Source organism: Gobius niger (genome assembly GCF_951799975.1).
Source record: "Gobius niger genome assembly, chromosome: 7".
Lineage (NCBI taxonomy): Eukaryota > Metazoa > Chordata > Actinopteri > Gobiiformes > Gobiidae > Gobius > Gobius niger.
The window spans coordinates 23,223,055-23,245,389 of NC_136858.1; the positions used below are offsets into that span (position 1 = coordinate 23,223,055).

At 39.8% G+C, this 22,335-nt stretch overlaps 6 protein-coding genes across 6 annotated transcripts; 1 reads left to right on the forward strand and 5 right to left on the reverse strand.

Moving 5' to 3' along the window:
* Positions 1–99: 99 nt before the first annotated feature.
* ap3m1 (adaptor related protein complex 3 subunit mu 1) lies at positions 100–4,877 on the reverse strand. Its single transcript, XM_079559595.1, has 9 exons — positions 4,647–4,877; positions 4,060–4,375; positions 3,282–3,453; positions 3,064–3,201; positions 2,874–2,959; positions 2,653–2,786; positions 2,369–2,576; positions 2,101–2,245; positions 100–2,016 (listed from the first exon to the last, which is right to left on the reverse strand). The coding sequence occupies exons 2-9, from the start codon at positions 4,330–4,332 to the stop codon at positions 1,916–1,918; spliced, it is 1,257 nt and encodes a 418-aa protein (XP_079415721.1). The 5' UTR covers positions 4,333–4,375; positions 4,647–4,877; the 3' UTR covers positions 100–1,915.
* A 398-nt stretch (positions 4,878–5,275) lies between these two features.
* LOC306965705 (adenosine kinase-like) lies at positions 5,276–11,943 on the forward strand. Its single transcript, XM_079560233.1, has 11 exons — positions 5,276–5,415; positions 7,008–7,082; positions 7,615–7,668; positions 8,709–8,787; positions 8,891–9,063; positions 9,730–9,838; positions 10,421–10,591; positions 10,668–10,703; positions 10,786–10,900; positions 10,974–11,060; positions 11,130–11,943. The coding sequence occupies exons 1-11, from the start codon at positions 5,318–5,320 to the stop codon at positions 11,252–11,254; spliced, it is 1,122 nt and encodes a 373-aa protein (XP_079416359.1). The 5' UTR covers positions 5,276–5,317; the 3' UTR covers positions 11,255–11,943.
* Positions 11,944–12,222: 279 nt separating this feature from the next.
* Positions 12,223–13,661, reverse strand: LOC306965161 (dual specificity phosphatase 29-like; the record flags this gene model as incomplete). Its single annotated transcript, XM_079559406.1, has 3 exons — positions 12,223–12,449; positions 12,519–12,742; positions 13,483–13,661. 3 exons carry the CDS (start codon positions 13,659–13,661, stop codon positions 12,223–12,225), a joined length of 630 nt encoding a protein of 209 aa, XP_079415532.1.
* A 911-nt stretch (positions 13,662–14,572) lies between these two features.
* dusp13a (dual specificity phosphatase 13a) lies at positions 14,573–17,118 on the reverse strand. Its single transcript, XM_079560236.1, has 7 exons — positions 16,967–17,118; positions 16,759–16,881; positions 16,433–16,677; positions 15,961–16,177; positions 15,169–15,291; positions 14,892–15,109; positions 14,573–14,828 (listed from the first exon to the last, which is right to left on the reverse strand). The coding sequence occupies exons 2-7, from the start codon at positions 16,878–16,880 to the stop codon at positions 14,629–14,631; spliced, it is 1,125 nt and encodes a 374-aa protein (XP_079416362.1). The 5' UTR covers position 16,881; positions 16,967–17,118; the 3' UTR covers positions 14,573–14,628.
* A 932-nt stretch (positions 17,119–18,050) lies between these two features.
* LOC306965709 (dual specificity protein phosphatase 13A-like) lies at positions 18,051–19,953 on the reverse strand. Its single transcript, XM_079560237.1, has 4 exons — positions 19,882–19,953; positions 19,099–19,283; positions 18,341–18,558; positions 18,051–18,273 (listed from the first exon to the last, which is right to left on the reverse strand). Exons 2-4 carry the CDS (start codon positions 19,221–19,223, stop codon positions 18,062–18,064), a joined length of 555 nt encoding a protein of 184 aa, XP_079416363.1. The 5' UTR covers positions 19,224–19,283; positions 19,882–19,953; the 3' UTR covers positions 18,051–18,061.
* On the reverse strand, positions 19,887–20,396 carry LOC306965162 (dual specificity protein phosphatase 13A-like; the record flags this gene model as incomplete). The annotated part of the gene is made up of 2 exons (XM_079559407.1): positions 19,887–20,080; positions 20,186–20,396. 2 exons carry the CDS (start codon positions 20,394–20,396, stop codon positions 19,887–19,889), a joined length of 405 nt encoding a protein of 134 aa, XP_079415533.1.
* Positions 20,397–22,335: the final 1,939 nt, after the last annotated feature.

The following is a 22,335-nucleotide window of genomic DNA, read 5'->3' on the forward strand; positions in this document are numbered from 1 at the left end:
TTTCTATATAATGCTCTTTTAGCACACACTGTATGTTAGTCAGAGTAATCTATGTATATACATTACTTTACTTTTCTTTTAAGGACATATTTTATCATTATAGACACATACACACACTTTTAAAAGCCTGGACTACTAAATTGTTAAACCTTACATTGAAAATACATTTTCATAAATACATAGTATGGCCCAGGTGAAAGTCACTAAGACAAATGGTACATTTTCACAATGATTGTGCGATTTAACTTTTTTTTTTCTGCCACTCAAAACCCTTAATGGCCAGAAAGTTTTACTTCTGAGGGGCCAGATTGGAGACTATGAAGCTTAAATCAGACAGAAACATAGCTTTTCTAAAGATTTATACTGTGAAAATATTTGTTGAAATGGTGTTAAATTATATAGTTAAAATACCAAAGGATTTATTTTGTGAGTTAATTTTTCATTTTTGTTACTGAATTGCCAGGTTGAAATATCGGATCAGGGTGTCTCTTTCTCTCTGTCTGAAGGTACAATTTGCTGCACTGATTATGCATTACATGAACTCAGTTAATCCACTAAAGACGGTGATTGTAGTCAAAGAACAGCATGCTTTGGACTTGCTACTTAAAAGGTTCTTTTCACTGCTCTAAAGCACATTTGACAAGTATTAATCACAACCCTGGTGGTTTACATACAAAGCTAGATTTGTTGAATAGATTTTTTTTAAGTAAAAAACAAAAATGCACAGAAAACATGTGAATGCACATTTTATGATGTCAAATGCAACTCCTTTTGAGGTTTCGATGTGTTTACTACGTGAATGTGATAGACATGACAGATTTGTATGTGTCGTATGTGTGAACGTTCTCTTATTCAGTATTAGAGCTGTACTGGTGACAGTTACAGCTGAGCTAAGAATAGCACCTCCGAATGTTAAGATGTTTTATTTGGGCCTAATGAATATGTAGCAGTCACAGAGAATGTTCACGTGTTTATTTAATGGGTCACACTGAAGATAGCTTTGAGCCCTGCCAACACAACTGCTGTGCCTTGGAAGAATAAAATACTATAAAGTAGTGTCTGTTTGTCATGATGAAGAGTGGAATTAATAAAAACAATGGTCTTTTTTCAACTTTTATAAGGCACATGTGAAATATACACAATTACAGAAGAGACAAATACTGTAAATAGTATTCACACAGACTATTAATATAACTATTATACTGATTGTGCAAACATTGTGCAGAGGGGGTCACATTGCAGAGAACATAAATATTAGTGTGATTTTACAACTGGATGATTATATGGCATCTAGAGGCACAGTATACTGTTTGTTTACCTATAGTCAGTCCAAATGAAATCTTGTAATTGATTAACCAGAACTGGATCTACAAAGTTAGCAAACATGAGCAGACGTGCAACTTACTCTATATGTACAATGTATTAAGAGTGCAGTAGTGGATCATGTATCAAAATAATGTATTATTTACTTAACTTTCCAAAGGCCACATTTTACAGAATGAAACCTGCAATAAAGGCTTTGCCTTAGGACCAATCAATATTATCAATAATTTTTGAATATATCTATATAAAACTGGCTATTTTCTTTTTTTTGTATTACAAATCTATTAGGAATATCAAAGTCACACTATGATCATGTTAACAGGTGAAAATGCTCTTTACACTGTATTATGTACTTCCCTTGAGTGACAAAGTTTACAGAAATGTGTTAGCAATGAATACAATGTAACAAAGTTATACTGGTTATTAAGGCTTCCCTTTAAAGATCACACGACAACATAGAAAAACAATAAATAGAAAAGTATAAATGAATATTGTTGAAGAACAACTTTCTTTCTGTAAAATTTAAGGCTGAGCAGGGGACACAGTCCCATCTTTGGCACACTTCATAGCTGACCGTGAATCCCAGACCTGTTCAGGTCCGAACTTGAAAATTTCCTGCCTTGGTGACATACTTGACTCCTTTGAAAGGCTTGTATTTCTCTCCGTACATGTCAAGACGGCCAACTTTGAGGCCTGAAACATACAGAGAAAGTGAGTACAATATGTGTATACTGCAGTAGCAGCACCTAAAATACACTGAACAGACTTTTGTGATACCTGAGATAGCCAGCTGCTGGATCTTCAGCCCAATGCTGAGTGAAGGGTTCTCCTCAGGTTTAGGGAGTCCCGACTGCATGGTCAGGGATCCTTTTAAATTAGGAAGCTTCTGGGGATTAAGTTTTCCAATGTCCCAAACCAGTACCTACCAAAACGTACCAATCCGCAATTAATTACACATTATGAATAGTTGGGAGAGATTAGATTGTCTATTGAGACGCATGTAAGCTGTAAACACAATGGTAGTACAAGCCACAGTATAAGTTACCTTTGTAGCAATGTCATATGTATAAGTTCCTTGTGTGGCTGTGAGGTTGGCACTGAGCACACTCTTGGGCATGGCTATAGTGACAGATAAACCCTCTACCATCTTTCCCATCGTCTGTTTGGGTCCTATGGTGATGTCCAGGCGTCCACATGATGCCGTGTCAAAAAAATTCATGTTTTGCTTCACATATACAGGAATGGCCACGAGACTAGAGAGGGTAAACAACACACTTTTAACAGAATGTATTATCTTAAACTTTAAATAAGTTTAGAATCTGATCCTACTTTTGCGCGCTGACGTGATATGTCATCAGAGTAAAGTTTCCATCTGGTGGGATAAAAGAAAGCACACGCTCAGCCTCCCAGCGTTTAAACCGGACACAAGGGTGGAAACTCACATCATCGAGGAGACGAGGATTCTGTCAACGTCAAACCCAATAATGATCAGAAGAACATCAACGGACTTCATTGATAGACTTTATATTTGCACAAAAAATGTGACATACTGTAAAAGATAATGTCAGGTCAGGAATACCAGTGAGTCGCACACAGGCTTCAACTGCACCCTGTATTTCTGCAAAAACAGTGGTACCTGAAGAGGAGAAAAGGGAGAAACAGTTAAGCTTATTATTTTTTATTTACTTTTTATTTTATTATTTTTTGTTTTGTGTCAGTTGTGTATTCAAACTGTATGACCTGATTTGTCAATAATGGCATCGATTTCCTCTATTACGTCAAAATAAGCCTCGTTGTTGGTGTATTTCACCCCAGCCCGCCTCCATGGGACATTAGAAAGCTGCCCTGTTGGCAGTGTATCGCCGACATTACTGCTTCCTGGGAATTTAGAAGTGCAAACTCACTTAATGAGCTGAACAAGCACATTCCACAGCTATTGAAGAGTGTGAACCATTTACCTGTCAGCGTATTGACGACGGATCGAAGGATGTTTGGAGGTCTGATCATTTCTTTGAGGACATTGGACTCTGTTGCCAGCGGGAAGCCATTGTCCAACATTTCTTCTAACAGCTCATAGACAATGACCAAGTTTTCCTTGATCACATTTTCTGAGCATTCTCCAAAATAGTCCTGTTGCAAAGATACATATTTGTTCATATTGCAACATTTAAATGGTGGCAATGTGTGGTTCAAATACATATACTGTAATGCTACAAGATAGACCTTCCTACACTAATAAATAAATGCTGTAACACTGTGAACAGGACCTACTCAGTGTTAATTTCGTCGACTAAAATATTTAGTCTTAATTTTAGTCAAAGTGATATTTTTGACGACTAAAATTGGACTAAAACTAAATTAAAAGTTTTTCATGAGACTAAAACTATGACTAAAATGTCCAGATATTTTAGTCGACTAAAATAAGACTAAATAAAAATGAAAAGGAGAGACTAAAATCATCCAAACTTCTATTGACCGTCTGAAAGAGCCTCATATCATGTAAATTCTCTGCTAAAGGATCAGCTCTGAGCTTTGTTCATGTTGAGCAGCTCCATGAAGCAGAAGAACAAGATTAAATATGATTATAATGAATATTATCAATGCAAAGTCGACTAAATTTGTCTTAAGGTTAGTCGACTAAATTTACTTGCAATTTTAGTCGACTAAAACTAGACTAAAATTGAAGATTAACACTGGACCTACTGAAACATATAAAGCTGTTTTCATAACTCCCACCTGAATTGTATCTGCCACTCTGTGTAGAAACTCGATGACAAACAGTGGGGAGACCTCAGACTGGATGACAGACAGGAGGAAGAGTTTGCCCCTGTAGATACTGATGAGATAGTGATGTGGGGTTTGCAGAACCGGCGGCACATTCTCCGGGTCGCCTGCTTTGTCTTTGGCCTCGAAAAAGTAGTCGCAGACACTCCTGCCGATGACACTCTTCCAATGTTTCTCCAGGAAGATGTCTCCCGTGTTATTAATCAGGAACAGGCTGTGAATCATTTCAGCGACAACAATGCACACCCTGTTGTCAGTAGAGCCCGATCTGTGCAAAAACAGGCACATACAAACTGTTAAAGCTTAAAAGAAAAGTTACTATGAAGGAATCGTGCGATCATTTGCTCAATAACGGATGCTGTGTAATCCAAAATCTGAGTGGAAGTTAGAAGTAGCCCACTTTACAATGTGAAACTTTTCTACTTGTCTTAACATTAACAAATGGAAATCACCAGAAAGGTTTTAAGCTGCGGGAGGATAATCGATAACAAAAACATATGTTTCTTGTTCGTATTTTCGTAATTGAAAGAAAGTTTTACCTGCTGGAAGTTGTGCCAGATATCAGTGGCAGCAAATATGGCAGATGTTGAGGGACAAGTTAGCTGATTTGCCCACGTAAACACATCGGCATCAACGACAAATGCATCAATAGTAACTCTAAAAGTAAAAAAGTGTTTAGAAAGCATGTAATTGTCCGTTCAAACATAAAAATAAACGCTGGCTTGAAAGTTGAAAAACAACGAAAACTTGAAGAGTTTGTATTTTAAGCAGGCGATATCTTAGGACACCTAAACCGACTTTCCACTCGCGTATTTAACCCTCAGTTTGATCTTTCAGGCTTTCACCACTATTGATTTTTAAACAAATAAAAACTGTCAGAGCCTAAGCCTCCTGAACTATAATTCCAAAACTATTTCATTAATATTCAGTCGTCTTATCTAGTGTTTTACTCCATCAGACATTTACGAGCATACAAGTGTTGACATATGAATTTATTTTAAATGCTGATACATAAGATCACAGTCATATGTCTTCTTTGCGGAATTTGGATCGATCCTTCGCTTGACTTTAATTTCCTTGTTTTGATCGGTGGAGTTGTTCTTCATAGCGCCTGCTCAGTTTTACGCAGGGCACAATAAAACAATCCTCGGCAGCGCGCTCACACTTTCCCCTTGCAGCGTGCAGTGAGTGCACCACAGCTTCGTGAAACATGGCTTCAGAAGAACCAAGAGCAAAGAAACACAAACTTCCACGGGAGGATGATGAGAAAAGTGCGACTCCGCCAAAAAAGACCCCGTCTAATTTAAGGTGACCGAAACTACTGGGATTTAAATAAACGTAGCGTGAAGCAAATGATTTGACTTCACTCAATGCTAAGTGGTTTTACTAATTAGCTAAGTGACTCGACATCCATTGTGATTAACAAAACGCACCAATCCAATAAAGGAAAGCTTTGCTGAGAAAATCCGAAGGTCGTCCATGGTCGCCCACTTTATGACCAGATGCCCCTTACTCTACTTAGAGCGGGGTAGCAGCTACATGCTATCCGCTAGAAACACTCGTGTAAGCTCCTCTGAATGGACTTTTTGTTTGAAAGCGATTCATTTCGGTCAATGCTTATTTTCTCCAAACGGTGACCCTTTTATGACGAGCACTAACTAGGGTCATATCAATGCCTCTTTACGCTGCCTGTGCGTGTCCCTCGTGGTTCCGATTTTGCAATTACTAAATACTTGTTTTGAGTTGATATAGGCTAAGCTGTCGGTTGTCTCTGCTCTGACTTCTAGCTGCAATGCTCCTCCACTTCTATAGTAGACACAGGCTAGTATTGAAATTTGCAGCATGAGCGAATGGACACACCACAGTCCCGCCCATCCTCCGACGCACCAATCAGCGCTGGCTGTGCTGGTTGCAGGGGAAAATCGATGTTACAGAACACAAAATGAGAAGTTTTTGAATGTTTAGCCCTTCCTGAGCTGGTGTAAGGTGGTTCAACAGGTCTGTCACTGCTTGCCTGCTGCACTCAGAAAGGCACACCATGTCTTCTGCAAGGTAAGACTTGGCTGACATATGAATAATAGCTCATTATGTTTGTGATTGATTGACTGTACAGCCTGGGTAGTCATCTGGCAGCATACTGAAGGGAAATGAGATAAATGCTAGAAAATAAAGCTGGAGAGATGCATCTTGTATATGGATGTAAAGCTTGCTGTTCAAGTCAGTGCCTGTTGTGTAATTGTGTTATTGTCAATTCATGGCTCATGGTTTTCTTGATCAAATACTTCCTTTAGGCTGGAAATGTGATATATGCGAGACTTTAATGAGGAGGTGGTGTCTGGAGGACCGTATTAAGACGCTTTGTTCCATCTGGGTTATTCCCACAGATGCCAACATCGCGGATGCAATGGAGACTTGACACAGCGACACATACGCAAGCGCATGGACTCACAAAATGCACATGGTCTATCTTTTTGACTTCACGGCCATACACAGTGTTGTATATTTCACTGACTGACCGTGAAATATGATTACTGTTTGTGAGGCAACCCCCATTATTATGCATTGACACAAAGCTCAGCGCAGCAACACAAGGAAAGCAAATCCTTTTGTACACACAAGGTCTGGTTGCTGGAATGCTGTTGTTTTGTATTAGATATAAAACTGTATGTGCACAGTGGAGTTGCCTGAGGAGATGCTGCGCCCTGCTGTCCTTATGGCAAATTCTTTTTAATTAATTGCCATGTGACTATGGCCATATGGCCCTCATGTTGTTTTCCAAGAAAGAAACATTGGGTAAACATAATAAATGGATATATTTTCTGCCATCAGAACACAGCTGCGTACCAGATTTTCCCTTTAAACCAATCATCTGATCTTTTGTTGTTCTTCTTTCGTTTTAGGCCAAACACATTATTTGGAATGGGAAACCCTTTGCTGGACATCTCTGCTGTTGTGGACAAGGACTTCTTAGACAAGTAAGTTGACCAATCTTTTGTTATTTTGGGGGATAATGCAAAGAGCGCAAAGAACTTTTTTGAATTGTAGCTCTTGTTAAAGAAGTTTCATGCAGCTGGTGGTAAATGTAGTGTGAACTTTGAGCATTTTCATCAATCAGCACATGCATGTTTGCTACTACAACTCTGACTTTATAATATACTACATGCTTCCAATATTAAGAAGATGGTTGCATTTTCCTTGACCTACATCCATGTCTTGATTAGCTCCATCTCACACTCATCAGTGCCACAGGTCAAAGGCTGCTTTTTGGTTCAAGAGTCCACTTTCAGGACCCTTACTGAAAAAAAACTAAAATGTCTGAAAGTAAAACATAAAAAGGTAGGTTTGGTATTTGTAGAAACTCTACAGTCCTTTCTTGTAATTATACTTTTTCCACTGCTTGCTGCTTTGGCTGTATGATCTATGTTGTCCTGTCATTGTTACTTGGCAGTTTGACTTTCTGAAACATTGTGCACAAATATTTGATGTGATCCTCTTAATTATTTGCAGATACGCCCTGAAGCCGAACGACCAGATCCTGGCTGAGGACAAGCACAAAGCACTGTTTGTATTTCCGATATTTATGCTGCTGATGTTCTTGATGTTCTTGCCTTGTCCCGTTGTTTAAAGTGTCTCTGAAATGCACTGGTAGCTGTGGCCAGGTGTAAATGCAGATACTTCGCTCTTCTTTGCTCCGGACTCGTTCAGTCAAAACAGGCATATACCAGAACTATCACAGTCGACCTCAGTTCTTAAGCCGGCCAATAGCAGAGGCAAACAGGGAGGTTGAGAGGCAGTGTCAGCCAATCAAAAAGCAGGACTCTTCACCTCCCAGTTTCTCTGCCTCTCGAGTTAAAAAGGCAAACATTTAACCTCACGAGATAAGAAGCATATATTAGGTAAAACTGCAAAGCCATTTTTGTTGGTGAATATTTTACTTGGATCTACATGGCACAAAACACTGACATTGATGATTTCATAACAAGATTATAACAAGATTGTGTTCTTGTAGTGCAGGGAATATATTTTTGAGCCAAATTTTGTGGCATTCATGGGACACTAAGCAGACATTACTCAATTGAGTTATATTTTTTATCTTGTCCCATATGCCCCTTTTTCAGCTCTAGGCTCAGCGAAAGAGCCAGTTACTGCACAGGCCTGTTCATAGTAGCTGTTTGTTTCCTAAAATACATATTTCCTTCCTTAGCTTTTATTTGGCATGTCAACATGTAGATGTGTATTTGGCTTGAAGCCACTCACCAAAGACCTATTTCAGTCTGTCAGACTCAGAGTTGTGCAACTAGTCATACCGTAATTGTGCATTCATGCGTACCATGTATGTTTTACTTATAAATACAAAGATTTCTTTGTGGTGTGTGGGAGTGGAGATCTCCATGTAAATGAGACATACAAACAAAATGGAAATTTCTTCTGTGGATCATTTGTCAAGGATGTTCTTTGTGAGCACTAAAGAGCAGTGGTTTAGTATTATTTAAAAAGGTTGAAAATATTTGTTGAAATACTTTATACACACTGTTATAATAAACAATCTTCATGTTTTATTACTGTAAATGTGTAGAAATGTATAATTTCATGTTTTATAGATTTGATGAGTTGGTGAAGAAGTTCAAAGTTGAATATCACGCTGGTGGAGCGACACAGAACTCTATAAAGATTGCCCAGGTCTGTTGGATTTACACTTAATACACATTTCTAATTACATTTGACTTAAATTCCAGTCATTGGACAACATTATAACTAATTTATTCTGCTACGCATGTAATAGTGGATGATCCAAGAACCTCATAAAGTGGGCACATTTTTTGGCTGCATTGGTGAAGACAAGTTTGGAGAGATTCTGAAGCAGAAGGCGGAAGAGGCCCACATCGACGCTCATTACTACGAGCAGAGCGAGGAGCCCACAGGGACATGTGCCGCCTGCATCACCGGATACAACAGGTACATGTGCTTCACCGGCAGCTTAGCAAATTATTTAACAACAAAAACAAAAATGAACCCTGTTTTGAGGCTGGTTTTCTTATGAACGTCTAACACTTTTAGTGTCTTGTGTATCAGAGGTTGGTAGAGAAGCCAAAATGTTTACTTAAGTCAGAGTAATGTTACTTGGAACTGATTTTACTCGAGTACAAGTAAAAATGTATTTGGAGAAATTGTTACGTGAGTACTGTTAGTACTGAGTAACTGTTTGTGTGGAAGAAGTGATTTGTTTTCAATGGCACCATCAATTTTGTGAAACAAATCATAAAATCAAAACGCTTTTTCCCCCCCAAAGAAAATGGTATGAAAATATAGAAAAAATAAATTATTCTGAAGAACTAGGTGCACAAGACGATCTACATAGATCAAACATTTGCCACTGAAATATTTACTCACAGTGGAAAAAGTAACAATTTTTTTTACTCAATGAGAGTACTGATACTTTGATGATTTTACTTAAGTAGAATAAAACTGCACTAAGAAGTACAAGTTCTTCAAAAAGTTACTTGAATACATGTACTTGAGTAGATGTGACTGAGTACTACCCGCCTCTGGTAATTGTGTTGCAATTTCAGTGAATGGAAACAAATTCAGTAACTAGATACAAATTAACTTTATTTCTTTCAGGTCTCTAGTTGCAAACCTTGCTGCTGCAAACTGTTACAAAAAGGATAAGCATCTGGACCTGGAGGAGAACTGGAAACTGGTGGAAAAGGCCAATGTCTACTACATTGCAGTATGTTCTTCTTTGCTCATTTCCCGTAAAGTTGGGGTACCTCATTTATTTACTTTAAGTGGAGTAGATTTTTATTGCTATTGAAGGCCTATATTGTAAACACAGAAAGTAGTAAAGAAAGCAAGAATTTTGTATATAACTACGGTTCTATGAAAACGGACGCTCCCCCAGAGGCGATGCTTTAATCCTGATGGAGACTCTGAGAGTCAAAACGTCACAGTGCCTCAGCTTTTCAATACAGCCCGAAATGTTCAGTTTTTGCCCAAACTCGTTTCCAGCTGTCGCAATCCGTCCTGCACATCCAAATTGTTCAAGTGAATTAATTATACGCACTTTTCTTGCCCATGTACAGCTTTGAGCAGTGGCAAAGCGAAGCAGGAGGGACCACCCCAAAATACATTGTACTAATGTGGATTCTACTTCCATCAGTCAATTAAAAAAAGAAAAAAAAGGCAATGCAACAAGGTCTGAGGTGGCAAAAAAAAAGTACTCTACTACAACAAAAAGTCAGCTACCCCAGCTTTAACTATTATTATCCATTTGACATTACAGGCATGATTTCTATCATGTTTTTGGTCACAGGGCTTCTTTTTAACGGTTTCTTTGGAGTCGATCTTGAAAGTGGCAAAGCACGCTTCTGAAAACAACAAGCTGTTTTGTCTGAACTTGTCTGCGCCCTTTATCAGCCAGTTCTTCAAAGATAACCTCATGCAGGTTTTGCCATATGTAGATGTTCTCTTCGGCAATGAGACGGTAAATACAATTTTAATACGATCGTAGCATAGGTTTTTTTTTTATTTGAGGTTGTCAACATTGTTTTGTTGTTTAGGAAGCGGCTGCATTTGCCAAAGAGCTGGAGTTTGAGGTAAGAACAGATGCACAAAAAGAATTCTGGGAGATTTTTTAAATATATGTATTTTTTTTAACCTTTCGTAATGTGTAAATAGACCAAAGACATCAAAGAGATTGCTAAAAAGACCCAGGCTTTGCCAAAAGTCAACAAGGAGAGACCAAGGACTGTTGTGTTCACTCAAGGAAAGGATGAAACCATCATGGCTTTAAGTAAGATTTTATATATTTCTATATTGTTGCCTTTTGGTACAAATGTGATTTAATAATTATGTATTTTGACCAGGTGAGAAGATGGAGACCTTTCCTGTGATAAAGGTTGACCCTAAAGACATTGTGGATACCAACGGTGCTGGAGATGCTTTTGTGGGAGGTATGTATTTATATTGTGTCTCCCGCAGGAAGTTTGGGAGAGTTTCTAAACTACAATATTTTGGCACAGGTTTCTTATCTGAGCTGGTTAAGGAGAAGCCGCTGGATCAATGTGTGAAAGCTGCTCACTACGCTGCCAATGTCATCATCCAACGTGCCGGATGCACCTTTCCAGAAAAACCCGACTTCAGCTGAGGCCTCCTTTGACAACAACCCGCTGTTTTGCCTGCAGCCAAAAAACGCCCTCATTTTAAAGTAATCCCACCTCCGAAACACCTATGACCTCAATCCGTCCAAGATAACATAATAAGAGCTGAACATTTTTCACAACAATCCCGTCTTCTTCCTCATGGGGTCAGTAGAGCGACTCTGAGCAAGTTCTTCCACCATACTACACAGTTTTTGTTTTCTAATTGTGTTTTTTTAATGGACATTCATGACTGACAAACATGTGGCTGAATTGAAATCACCTGACTGAATGCTAAATGTTTTTGCTGTAAAAGAGATCATGGTGAGACCTTAAAAGGGGACCTTCAATGATTATTCCTTATTAATTAAAAGGCCAGTCATCCCAATGCGAATGTTAATTGCACATACCGCATATGTGTTAAGTTTTATCATTAAATGTTGTTTTGTAAATTGAACACATTTGGTGCCTTTTCAAGATTTGAATACTTCAGTATTTTTAGGTTAAATAATTGAGGACTAGTTTATTATTTGTTTTGTCTAGACAGTGATGGGCATTGGGCAATATTGTCCTGTGCTTCGATTTCAGTTTTCGATTCGTACAGTTATATACTGTATAATTGTTCATATAATAGTCATAACAAACTCATTTAAAAAAAAAAGAAAGAAAAATCACGTTCATGTCTGTGTTTTGTAAAGAACGACCAAAATATTGCAGGTTCCACTTATGCAAAGTGTATAATAAGCATAAAGTTTTTTGTCTTAAACTTCTGCCCATTTCTGTACTAGACCATTGACAAATAAAGCTTTTAATCAGATGACTGTTTTTCTTTTAGGAATGGCATTTTTTAGTAATGACTTGGACTTGATGTTATTGTGACAAACTTAAAAAACAACAAAATATATAGTAACAAACTTTTTAAAATGTGTGAAATACTAATTCAACAGTAAAGCTCACTTGAGGCATTCGAAGGACATTAACTGTGACCTTGCAGCGGTCTCTTCTGTTGTAGTCTCTCCTCCTGCAGTGTGATGTCTAGAGCGCGGAGCTGCTTGAGGAAGCCGTGATTGGGCAGGATACAGCGGCGCTGGCGCACATGCTCGATGGCATCCACCACGGTTAAAGTGTGTTGCCTCATGAGGTAAGCTAACACCAAGGTTGCAGAGCGGCTGCGCCCCATCACACAGTGCACCAGTACCTTGTCTGAAACAGAGATAAAGGAGTTTGTGAATTTATCCTCAGGTCTAGAAACATATTTGGTCCAGTACTCACTGCGAGGGTCACTGAGGGCTTCATGGATGAAGTCTGTTGTGGAACAGAAGTGCTGGGATATGTTAAATGTTGGTTTGTCATCGGCCTCCACACCCATATACTGAATGTTTGCATCGCTGTAATAATCCGCCCCAGTCTGGACATTATTAAACTTTCCCACTGCGGCGTTCAGGACGTGTGTGATGCCCAGCTCCTTCAGGCCCTCCACCTCTAGAGCAGTCTTTCTGTGTTAGAATAACATGAATTAATTCACAGAGTCTTCTTTCTTTGAATGAGGGGCAAGGCTGGATTTATGCAGGAGCTTACAAGGGCTAAGCCCAGGGGCATAAGGAGAAATATGCTTGTTCAGTGCGGGCTGTCAAATTGGTTCTCTCTCTCTTTGCATACTCCCTCACATGTAAGGCTTTATCAGATGACTTTTTACCCGAAACTAAACCAGGTCTTAGCCAGGACTAAGCCAGTTCTAAACAAGGTCTGAGCCATGTTCATTGAGTTGACAATGGGGAAAAATATATACTTATTGGTCTGTTAAAATGCACCAAAATGCACCATCAAATAAAAAATCTCTGTGGGAGGACCTCCAGACTCCCCTTTTAAATGTGTCCTCCCACCACTCTGGCAGTAGCAAAGGTTTTTCCGACCACGGAGCTCAAATTGGGGTCATTATGTTAATCTCTCTCTCTTTTTTTTTTACAAATATGTCATTCTAGTACAATGTTGAAGTTACTTCTGCATGTTCAATTGTTTGTAATTCATTCATTTATCCTTTCATTGTTGAGACAGCAAAAGACAACAGACAGACACACAGTATATGTACAGATGTTGTTAAGACGCTATATAAATAGATAAATATTGATTGATTGATTATATGGGGGCCCCGAAAAAACGTTAACCCCCGGGGCCCATTTTACTTAAATCCAGCCTTGATGAGGGGTTATATGTCCTAGTCTTATCTGTGACTCACTCATCTCCAATGTAGATGTTGGGCCAGACCTGGTCAGCATGAGTGTACTGAGGTCCAGAGCCAGTCCAGAACAGTTGCTCCAGGTCTAATGTCCCTGGAGTGATATAATCACTGTCAGGGTCCACCTGCACTGCCGCATAAGGGTTTTTATGTCTGTTCTTTCTCACACAGGAAGACATGATTCTGCCTGAGAGGTGCACAGAAGATAAAAACAGCACTCTTATGAAAGATTAAATCATAGCATTACAATTATGACTGTTGGCAAATGTTCCAATTTTTCAGTCATAATTGTCACAACACATAAACCATTGTTATCTGACCAGTGTCATTCCAGTCAAGATTTGTCAGAAATGCACAAAATGGAACAGGCACCGACAAAAGCTTCAAAAGAACACATACAGTACGTAAAAATAACAATATTTCACCTGAATGGGACGGCAGGACTTGAGTCCAGTGGCTTCGCCTTTGGGACACGTGTGTTTGTGTGTGTCACTATGAGGCTGTTACACTTCCACAGAGCTCACTGTGGGTAACCTGATCTTTTCAGTCATCTGGGCTCCAGCACCTGACCTCAACTGTGACTCACAAAAACTGAACACATGCAGACTGCAGTTTGTATTTTACAGTGACTGTTTTTTTGTGTCACCCGTCAGACTTCCAGGGCTTTGTGTGTGATAAAAAATAAAAGGCACTCGGGACGTTTAACTAGTTCCAAATACTGTGGTCAGATCATGTGAGAATCAGATTTCACTTGCCTGGTTATTTTTGGAGACAAAGAAGTTTGGCACCTGTGAGGAGGTTTGTACGTTTTAAAGCCATAGTATTCGTCAAATAGAAAACAAATACAAACATTTCCGTTATTATTTTTTATTAGTGAAAAGTACCTCCGATGAAAAGATGTTACTGTGCTGACTCTTCTCCTCAGATCTGACTTTGTAGCTTTGCTCGTAGCAGGACATCACCATCTTGTCTGTGTGGAAATGAGCTTTTGCAGCAGTTAAGTTGTTCTTGTGAAGTACCACCATGTAACCGATGTTCACTGTGTGGCTTTAAAGTCACAATATTAATAACATTAATCATGTGTCATGTATTTACTAGCGTTGTTTTGAGAAGGCAATGTCTTAAGTACAGATTTGGTTGTCGTCTTCAGGTCGAATGTGGGGCATTCAGAGTGATGTCTAGTTGCCGGAGCTGCTCTAAAAATCCAGAGTTGGGTCCAATGTCCCGGCTCAGACGCACCGCAATAATGGCCTCCACCAAAGACAGTGTCTGGCAGATCATCAGGTAGGCCAAAACCAGGGCTCCTGAACGACTGACACCCATGGCACAGTGGACAAAGACTTTCCCTGTAAGATATAAAGGCGCCTGGTGATTTTTCTGCGTGGATATCACAGTACAATATTATTTACCAGTTTCGTTGAGTGCGGCGTCTATGAACTCTGCACTGGGCCTAAAATATTGTGCAAGGTTAAACTCTGGATGATCAGCAGCTTCTACACCAAAGTACGTTACTTCCATGTCACTGTAAAACTGTTCACCGGTGTCGATCCGATGCCGTCCTGCCGCTGCATTTACAATATGAGTTATACCAAGCCTGGAGAGGGTGGGTTTGTCCCGAGCCACAGACCTGCAAAAACACTTGATAACAGTGCCTTAGGTTTACGTGATTCAGGTGTTTTCACTCACTCGTCTCCAATGTACAGGCTGGGCCAGACCAGGTTAAAAGGGGCTGTTGGTTTCCTGTCGCTCCAAATCATTTGCCTCAGCTGCGCCAAAGAGGGTGTGTCCGTTTCCTGTCCAGGGACACCTCTGTGATAGCAGAAAAGGTAATCATTTTTAAGATGCGGTTTTCTTCAGCATAAACAATTTGATTGTGTTGGCTCGGTCATCCAATAATTTTCCATCATAAAAGAGAATTTAAAATGTTGTGAACTAGACTAGATTAAGTTTCTTCCAAATCAACCCTTTTATCTTCAGAAACTTCTTGTCCCTCGTGTCGTCTAATGTGAGACTGGTTAAACGCACAGAGGCTTATTTAAACTATTCGAGGGATGGGGTCAGGACTGCCTGTTAGTTTAGTGAAACATCCTCAATCAACCCAATGTAGCCGACAAATTTTGACGTTTTTAATACAAATTCATAGAATTAATGTCCACAACATTATGTCCAAATTATATGCAAAAAGCCACACTTTTTTTTTCTCTACACATAAAGCTTTTCCAGTAAGTACATAAAGGAGAATCAGTATAGTCCTATTCAATATTCCTTTCAAGACGTCCACAATCCTCCGCAACGATATCTTGACTTTCACAAGAGACATCTGGAGGATAGTGCTTCAGGGAAAGGGACTAAAATGATACAGCTTTACATTTGATTCATGTATTTAAAAAGTAACTTTAATGTAGTCCAACTGTAGCCTCTTACTGCCATCTGTTGTTTTGTGCATTTGTTTGGTCAGTAAAGTGTGGAGTTTGTTACAGTTTTTGAGCTTGCTGTCTTCTCCGCCGCTCCCTCTCCAGGCTTTTATCAAGACTGCGGAGCTGCTGCAAAAACCCCGGATTTGGGCAGATATCTCGGTGCGGTCTGACTGCCTCCACCGCCTCCTGAAGACGGAGGCTCTCACAGATCATGAGGAAGGATAGGACTAATGTGGCCGAGCGACTCACTCCCATGAGGCAGTGGACGAACACACGCCCTGAAACAACAGAGATCCATTCAGACATACAGGTATTGCAGTATTACCAGCGCTGCTCAAACTCTCACATAAATACTGACAATTTGTTCTGTAATAATTGACTAATCAACAAATAAACGTGGGGCACTGTGTGAAATTAAAAACTGCTGCTAAAGCTAGAGTAAAACTGCAATAAAATCAAATTCATTAAAAGCTTGTGAAGCAAATCATTTGACCACACATTTCGTGGATGCAGGGTTAATATGTGAGGCTTACCTCCCATTCCCAGTGCTGCTCTAATGTGGCGAGCTGTCGGGTAGAAAAATGGACTCAGCATGTAATCTATTGCATCGTCCGCCTCTACCCCATAGTAATCAATAGCCATTTCTCTGTAGAATCGTGGGCCTGTGTTGACGTGAAAATATAGTTTCCCAGGACTCGGGTTGGGAGGACCGTGAGCAGCATTAACAATATGTGTTATGCCCAAGCTGTGGAGAGCTCCCTTGTCCCGAGCTGCCACCCTGCAACACATGTAACCAGTTTCTTTTGTGTGGTAAAAGGGTCTGATCTGCCTTCTTGATTTGAACTCTTTATCTACATACTCATTGCCGAGGTACAGGTTTGGCCACACTTGATTGACGTTTCCAGTCGGCCTCCGGTCCCGCAGCAAAAACTCCTGCAACTCTGCCACAGATAGAGGTTCGTACGGTGGATCTCGTGACATACTGACAAAACGAAAACAAACAAGAGACTGATTTAAAGTCACGCACCAATAACACAACTGGATGGTAGTAAATAGCTGTAATGTACCTCTTCTATGGTCCCCTATGTCCTTCCATGGCTGCGCTTGTTTTTCCAGTCACCCCCTCAACCCTGCTTCCTTTAATAACTATGTAATTAATCATACTCCGGAGATACGAACATGCAGTGCCTCTAAAATGCATTTACCCATATTAATCAAATAACAAGCCTTGACCGAAACCGAAAAGGTGGTGGTATTATCCTATGAACTTTATAATCCGCATGTTGATTGGTTCCCTGCCTGCAGACTGTTATGTAAGAAGCCCCTGCAAGTATTTGTGGGCCGCCACTAAAGAGCCAACTAACAGTGGGAGCTCTCGCCGAAAGAAAGATGATACCGACAAATGGTTACTCTGAGGTCGCTGTGCTATTTTTTTTCTCATGATGACTGACAAAGTGTGCTGCTAGTTTAACTTGGATAGATTTCTTTGTTGTTACATTGCTTATTCACTATTTTGATGTTTGGTGCTGCCCCTTAGGGCTGTACAAAAACAACTTGATTTGATCCCAAGTTTGATCCCAGATTATACAAACATGCCACCAATGTGCTCCTAATGATCAGCTGGACAATGTCGATGCCTTTTTGCAGTGGGCTGTGAAAATAAAGCATTGGGAAGAGAACTTTCTGTGACGATATGTTCTTGGAGTCAGACCTATGTGTTATTTCATACCAGTTTTGGCTACTACTGCAGTTTTCCTTAGAGGTGTCACTTGATGTGTACAGGTGGTCGAAGCAAAACAGCAACACTTCCAAGGAGACGAACGCCTACCAAAGTTACAAGTCCGGTCTGAGGAGAGGTGAGCCCGATCAAAGAAAAGATCAAAACATTGCTTCTATAAAATTTTATTAATTGGATGAAATGTTACACAGTGGCTTTAAATTTAATACTAGAGCTATGTATTCAGAAGAGTAGGCAACCACTTGTATTTCGGTGCTATATTTTAGTAAGCATATACATACAGTATTTGTCATGTTATATAAAATGCAGCCTGATGAAAAAGGTGTTTTAGTGCATACAGGTTACAGTATATTATACAAAAATACAAACTGAAGAATATTTATAAAATATTATATAAAAACGATCCACAAAAAGAATAGGAATATCAAAGGAGTGGACATAACCTCCTTTTGAAGCTCAGCTGGTCATCGAGGTTTAGTAGCAGAGAGAGGAAATGTCTGTTGGGGTAAATGGCTCGTCTCTGTACAACATGTTTCAGTGCATTTGATAAGGTCAGACGCTGCCGTAACATCAGATACGCCAGGACCAAAGAGGCAGAGCGGCTCATCCCCATAATGCAGTGCACCAGCACTTTACCTGCACAATTAGGAAGAGGACAACATTTTAAGAATCGATCTTATGGTGGCATTTGATATAACTTTACCATCTTTGGCCTTGAGAGCTTTGTGAATGAAGTCGGCTGCCAGTCGGAAATACAGACTGAGATCAAAGTTGTCTGAATCCTCTGCCGGGATGCCGTAGTAAACACAGGTGTCTCCATAAAAATCCTGGTCACCGATGCTCCCCTGTTTGGTGTGTGCCGCGTTCAGGACGTGAGTGATGCCGAGCTTACATAATGTCCTTTTGTTCTGTGCCACAGCTCTGCAACGCAAATATGAAATACATCATTTAACTTGTTATACCTCGATTAAATTAATGCCAATGGTGGGCATAAGAACTTTGTTGTTGTTTGCCTGCCTTAAATCTAAATAAAAAAGAAATGCACAAGAAAGAGCATGCTATGTAAAAGCAAAGACCAATCAATATATAGTTATGAGTTTGCGAGGACAGTGTGTCCGAACCAGGGTTACGGGGATCCCTGGAGATACATGAGCACTTAGCAGGGGGTACTTGCTTTCAGATAAAAAAAAATAAAGGAAAACTGAAAGCTGTTTAGAATATCATTATTTCAGCGTAGTTCATTTTTAAGATAGTTTTGCACCTAAAATGAAATAAAACTGCACATTTTAGGAGATTACTTTGATAAAAATAACCAATGCTCAGGTTAGTGGATACATGACAGACATAAAAACACTGTGCTAGGAGGCAGAAGATAATAATGTAAAATGCCTTAACAAACAACAATGGCTTCTCTCTCACAGAGACACGGACGCCGTTAAAGCTGAAGTTAAAAATACTCACACATTTCCTATATACAGTCCAGGCCAGACCTCGTCCACTGGCGTGAGCTCCAACGCACAACTATCCAAGATGGTCTCTAGCTGTTTAATGCGCCCCAGATCCTGTGACAGTTTGTGGCTGGACATTATTTGCGCTTGTTGTGTTTCTGCGCCCGCCTGCGTCCACTGTACCCCTCTCCGCCTGCCCTGTATCAGACGGGACAGTGAGAGACAAGAGCAGGTGGGTACAGTTTTAGCTCCCTGTGTTCACTGTGGGCTATAGTTGATGGGGAGTTATTCAATGGTGTGGCATTGATTGGCCCAGTCACTGTTGTCAAGAGGTCACAGCAAACAAAAAACATGTCAATTATAATGCAGTGCTGTTAGTAAAATACTTCTATAATCACATTTGCTGAAAGGTGGACTTGATTTTTCAGATAGAGTGGAAATTATATGGAAAGAATTACAACACCGCGCAAAAGAAACAGTCCTGCACTTTATAGATCATTATTATTATGGAAAAGTTAATTGATTGTTCACTTTGAAGTTAATTACAAACAGTAAAACCGTTGTACGCAGCATTGCTTTGAGACACTTTATGTATGTTTTTGTCCTCCTTTTGTTTAAAACTGCTTTAGTCGAAAGTTAGTCCTATTGTAGATCTGGTTCAGTTTTGACCCAGTATTGTTTGGGTGGTAACTGGTGTAATGTCATGTTAATAAGATTGTAATAGGGCCTTTAAACTATCTATTAATGGTCAGCAGATGACATCGGTGCACAGGTAGATGTCTCATTTCTAACTTACTTTATTTACTTTAATTCCTGCAGTTGTTTGTCCAAAGAAATGAGCTGACGGAGGAAGCCTCTGTTTGGAAAGATCCAGCGTTTTTGTTGCACGTGTCGAATGGAGGAAATCAGACAGTGGTGATGATAAATCATCAGGTAAGCCAGGACCAGAGCAGCAGAGCGACTGACACCTACAGCACAGTGCACCAACACCTTTCCTACAAAACACAAAAGGAATTGAACAAGGGGGTATTCGTACTTGTCATTATTAGATTTAGTTTTTTGTCTAAGCAAACCTTTAAAGGTTTGTTAAACTGATTTACCTCCTGTGCTTAAAGCCTGGTGAATGAACTCTGCAGCGGGGTAGAAGAAAGGCGAAAGGTCAAACGTTGGCAGGTCGTTGGCTGGGACCCCATAGTACTTCACTGTAGTACCATAAAAATCATCAGTTCCTTTGCAGCAGAGTTTACCGTGTGATGCGTTCAGCACATGGGTGACGCCGAGCTGCCAGAGTCCATACTTGTCATGGGACATAAACCTGGTCCAAACCACAAACTATTAAAAAGACTTTGACGACTAAAGACTTTGACGACTAAAAACTTTGACGACTAAAGACTTTGACGCGGCTGAAAATACTCACATGTCCCCCAGATGCAGGTTTGGCCATACCTCGTCTCCGTGACGACATGACCGAGGAGCTGAATATAAAATTTGCTCAAGATCCCCAACAGATGGACAACTTTCTGGCTCAGTCTTATTGTTTCCTGTTGCCTCCATGTTGTGACTTTTTAAATTCAACCGTCTTTCCTTGAGCTGCACTTTTGCACTGAAGAAGTTTCACACAAAGTGACAGCCTGCAGATGGCCACAGGCAGGTGGTGTGCTTTGGCAATGATGTTGCACAGCACCCTGATGGCAAATTGCCCTATTTTGAGATATTGAATTTACTTTGAATTATCTGTGGTTATCACTGGTTAATTGATAATTCAACTTCATAATGCCCTTAATAATTGTATTATTGTGTCTATTGTGTCCATGTAAGTAAGATGTGCATACAGTGGGAGGAAAAAGTATGTGAATGCTTAAGAATTTCTCACATTTCTGCCTAAACTGGTCATAAATGTGGCCTGATCTTCATGAAAATCATAAGAATAAGTAAACAGGTGGTATTAAACTAATACCACCCAAACATTTACTTTTTAGCATATTTTTATTGTTCAAAACATGTTCCACACTGCTGTGAATGTCTCAGGTTTTTCAGCACAATATCTTGATAAACTTGTGAATTCGTTTTTCTATAAATGATGGCAAGTTGTCCAGGCCCTGAATAGTTTTGGAGGAACACAAAACGTCATGTGTGGAGGAAAAATGGAACAGCACACTAACATCAAAACCCTTTCCCCACTGTGAAGTCTGGTGCAGGAGCATCATGGTGTGGGGAAGTTTTGTTGCCTCCGGGCCTGGACAACATGATATCATCAATAGAAAAATGAATTCACAAGTTTAACAAGACATTTTGCAGAAAAACCTGAGACATTCACAACAGTGTAGGATAAGAAAGTGAACCATTGTATCAAATTGCTGCTGACTCTTCTTTTGCAGAAATAACTGCTTTTCTGTAGTTGCAGATTAGACGCTCACAACGATCAGGATGAATCTTGGACAATTCCTCTTTACAAAACTGCTACAGTTCAGTGAGATTCCTGGGTTCACTTACTTATTCCACCCTCTCCTGTGAATGTTTACATGTTATAACCAATAAAAATATTTAAAAATGTTAATGTTTGGGTGGTAATAGTTTAGGCAGACACTGTTTACTCATTCTTATGATTTTGATTAAGCTATGACCAATTTAGGCAGTTTTAGGTTCACATACTTTTTCCTCCCACTGTAAATGAAAAGAGTTGTGGTTAAAGTTGTTTAAGTTGCCCTATGTGGACAACGTATTTTATTTCTGTGTTTTCTCCAAACATGTTGTTAAAATATCACAGAAACTCTATAACTTGGACGAGAATGAGATTTCAAGATTTAGGAAAGCAGGTTTATGCACTTAAGTGAAGCAAGAGGATGTACGTTGGGGAAACATCTCAACCTTTGTGGAAGTGAGTCTTCACTGGAGGGGCCCCTCCTGTACTGTTACCTGACATCACTGTAATTTCAGCATCCATGACCTCACAAAAACTGCCAGGAGGATGTTCTCTGGAAGAAAAGAAATGTTGGTGTGTCAGACAAGTGTTGACCCACCTTTTAACTACAGGTTAAAACAAGACATGTTTATTTTATTATATTCACCATCTGAAAAACATTGCTAAGATCAGAGGAATAGTGTCAAAACCGGACTTAGAGAGACTTATCCATGTGTTTGTCTCCAGCAGGTTAGACGACTGTAACGTCCCACTCACTGGCCTCTCTAAACGAGCTGCAGTACATCCAGAACGCTGCTGCTCGAGTCCTGACAAGAACCAGGAAATATG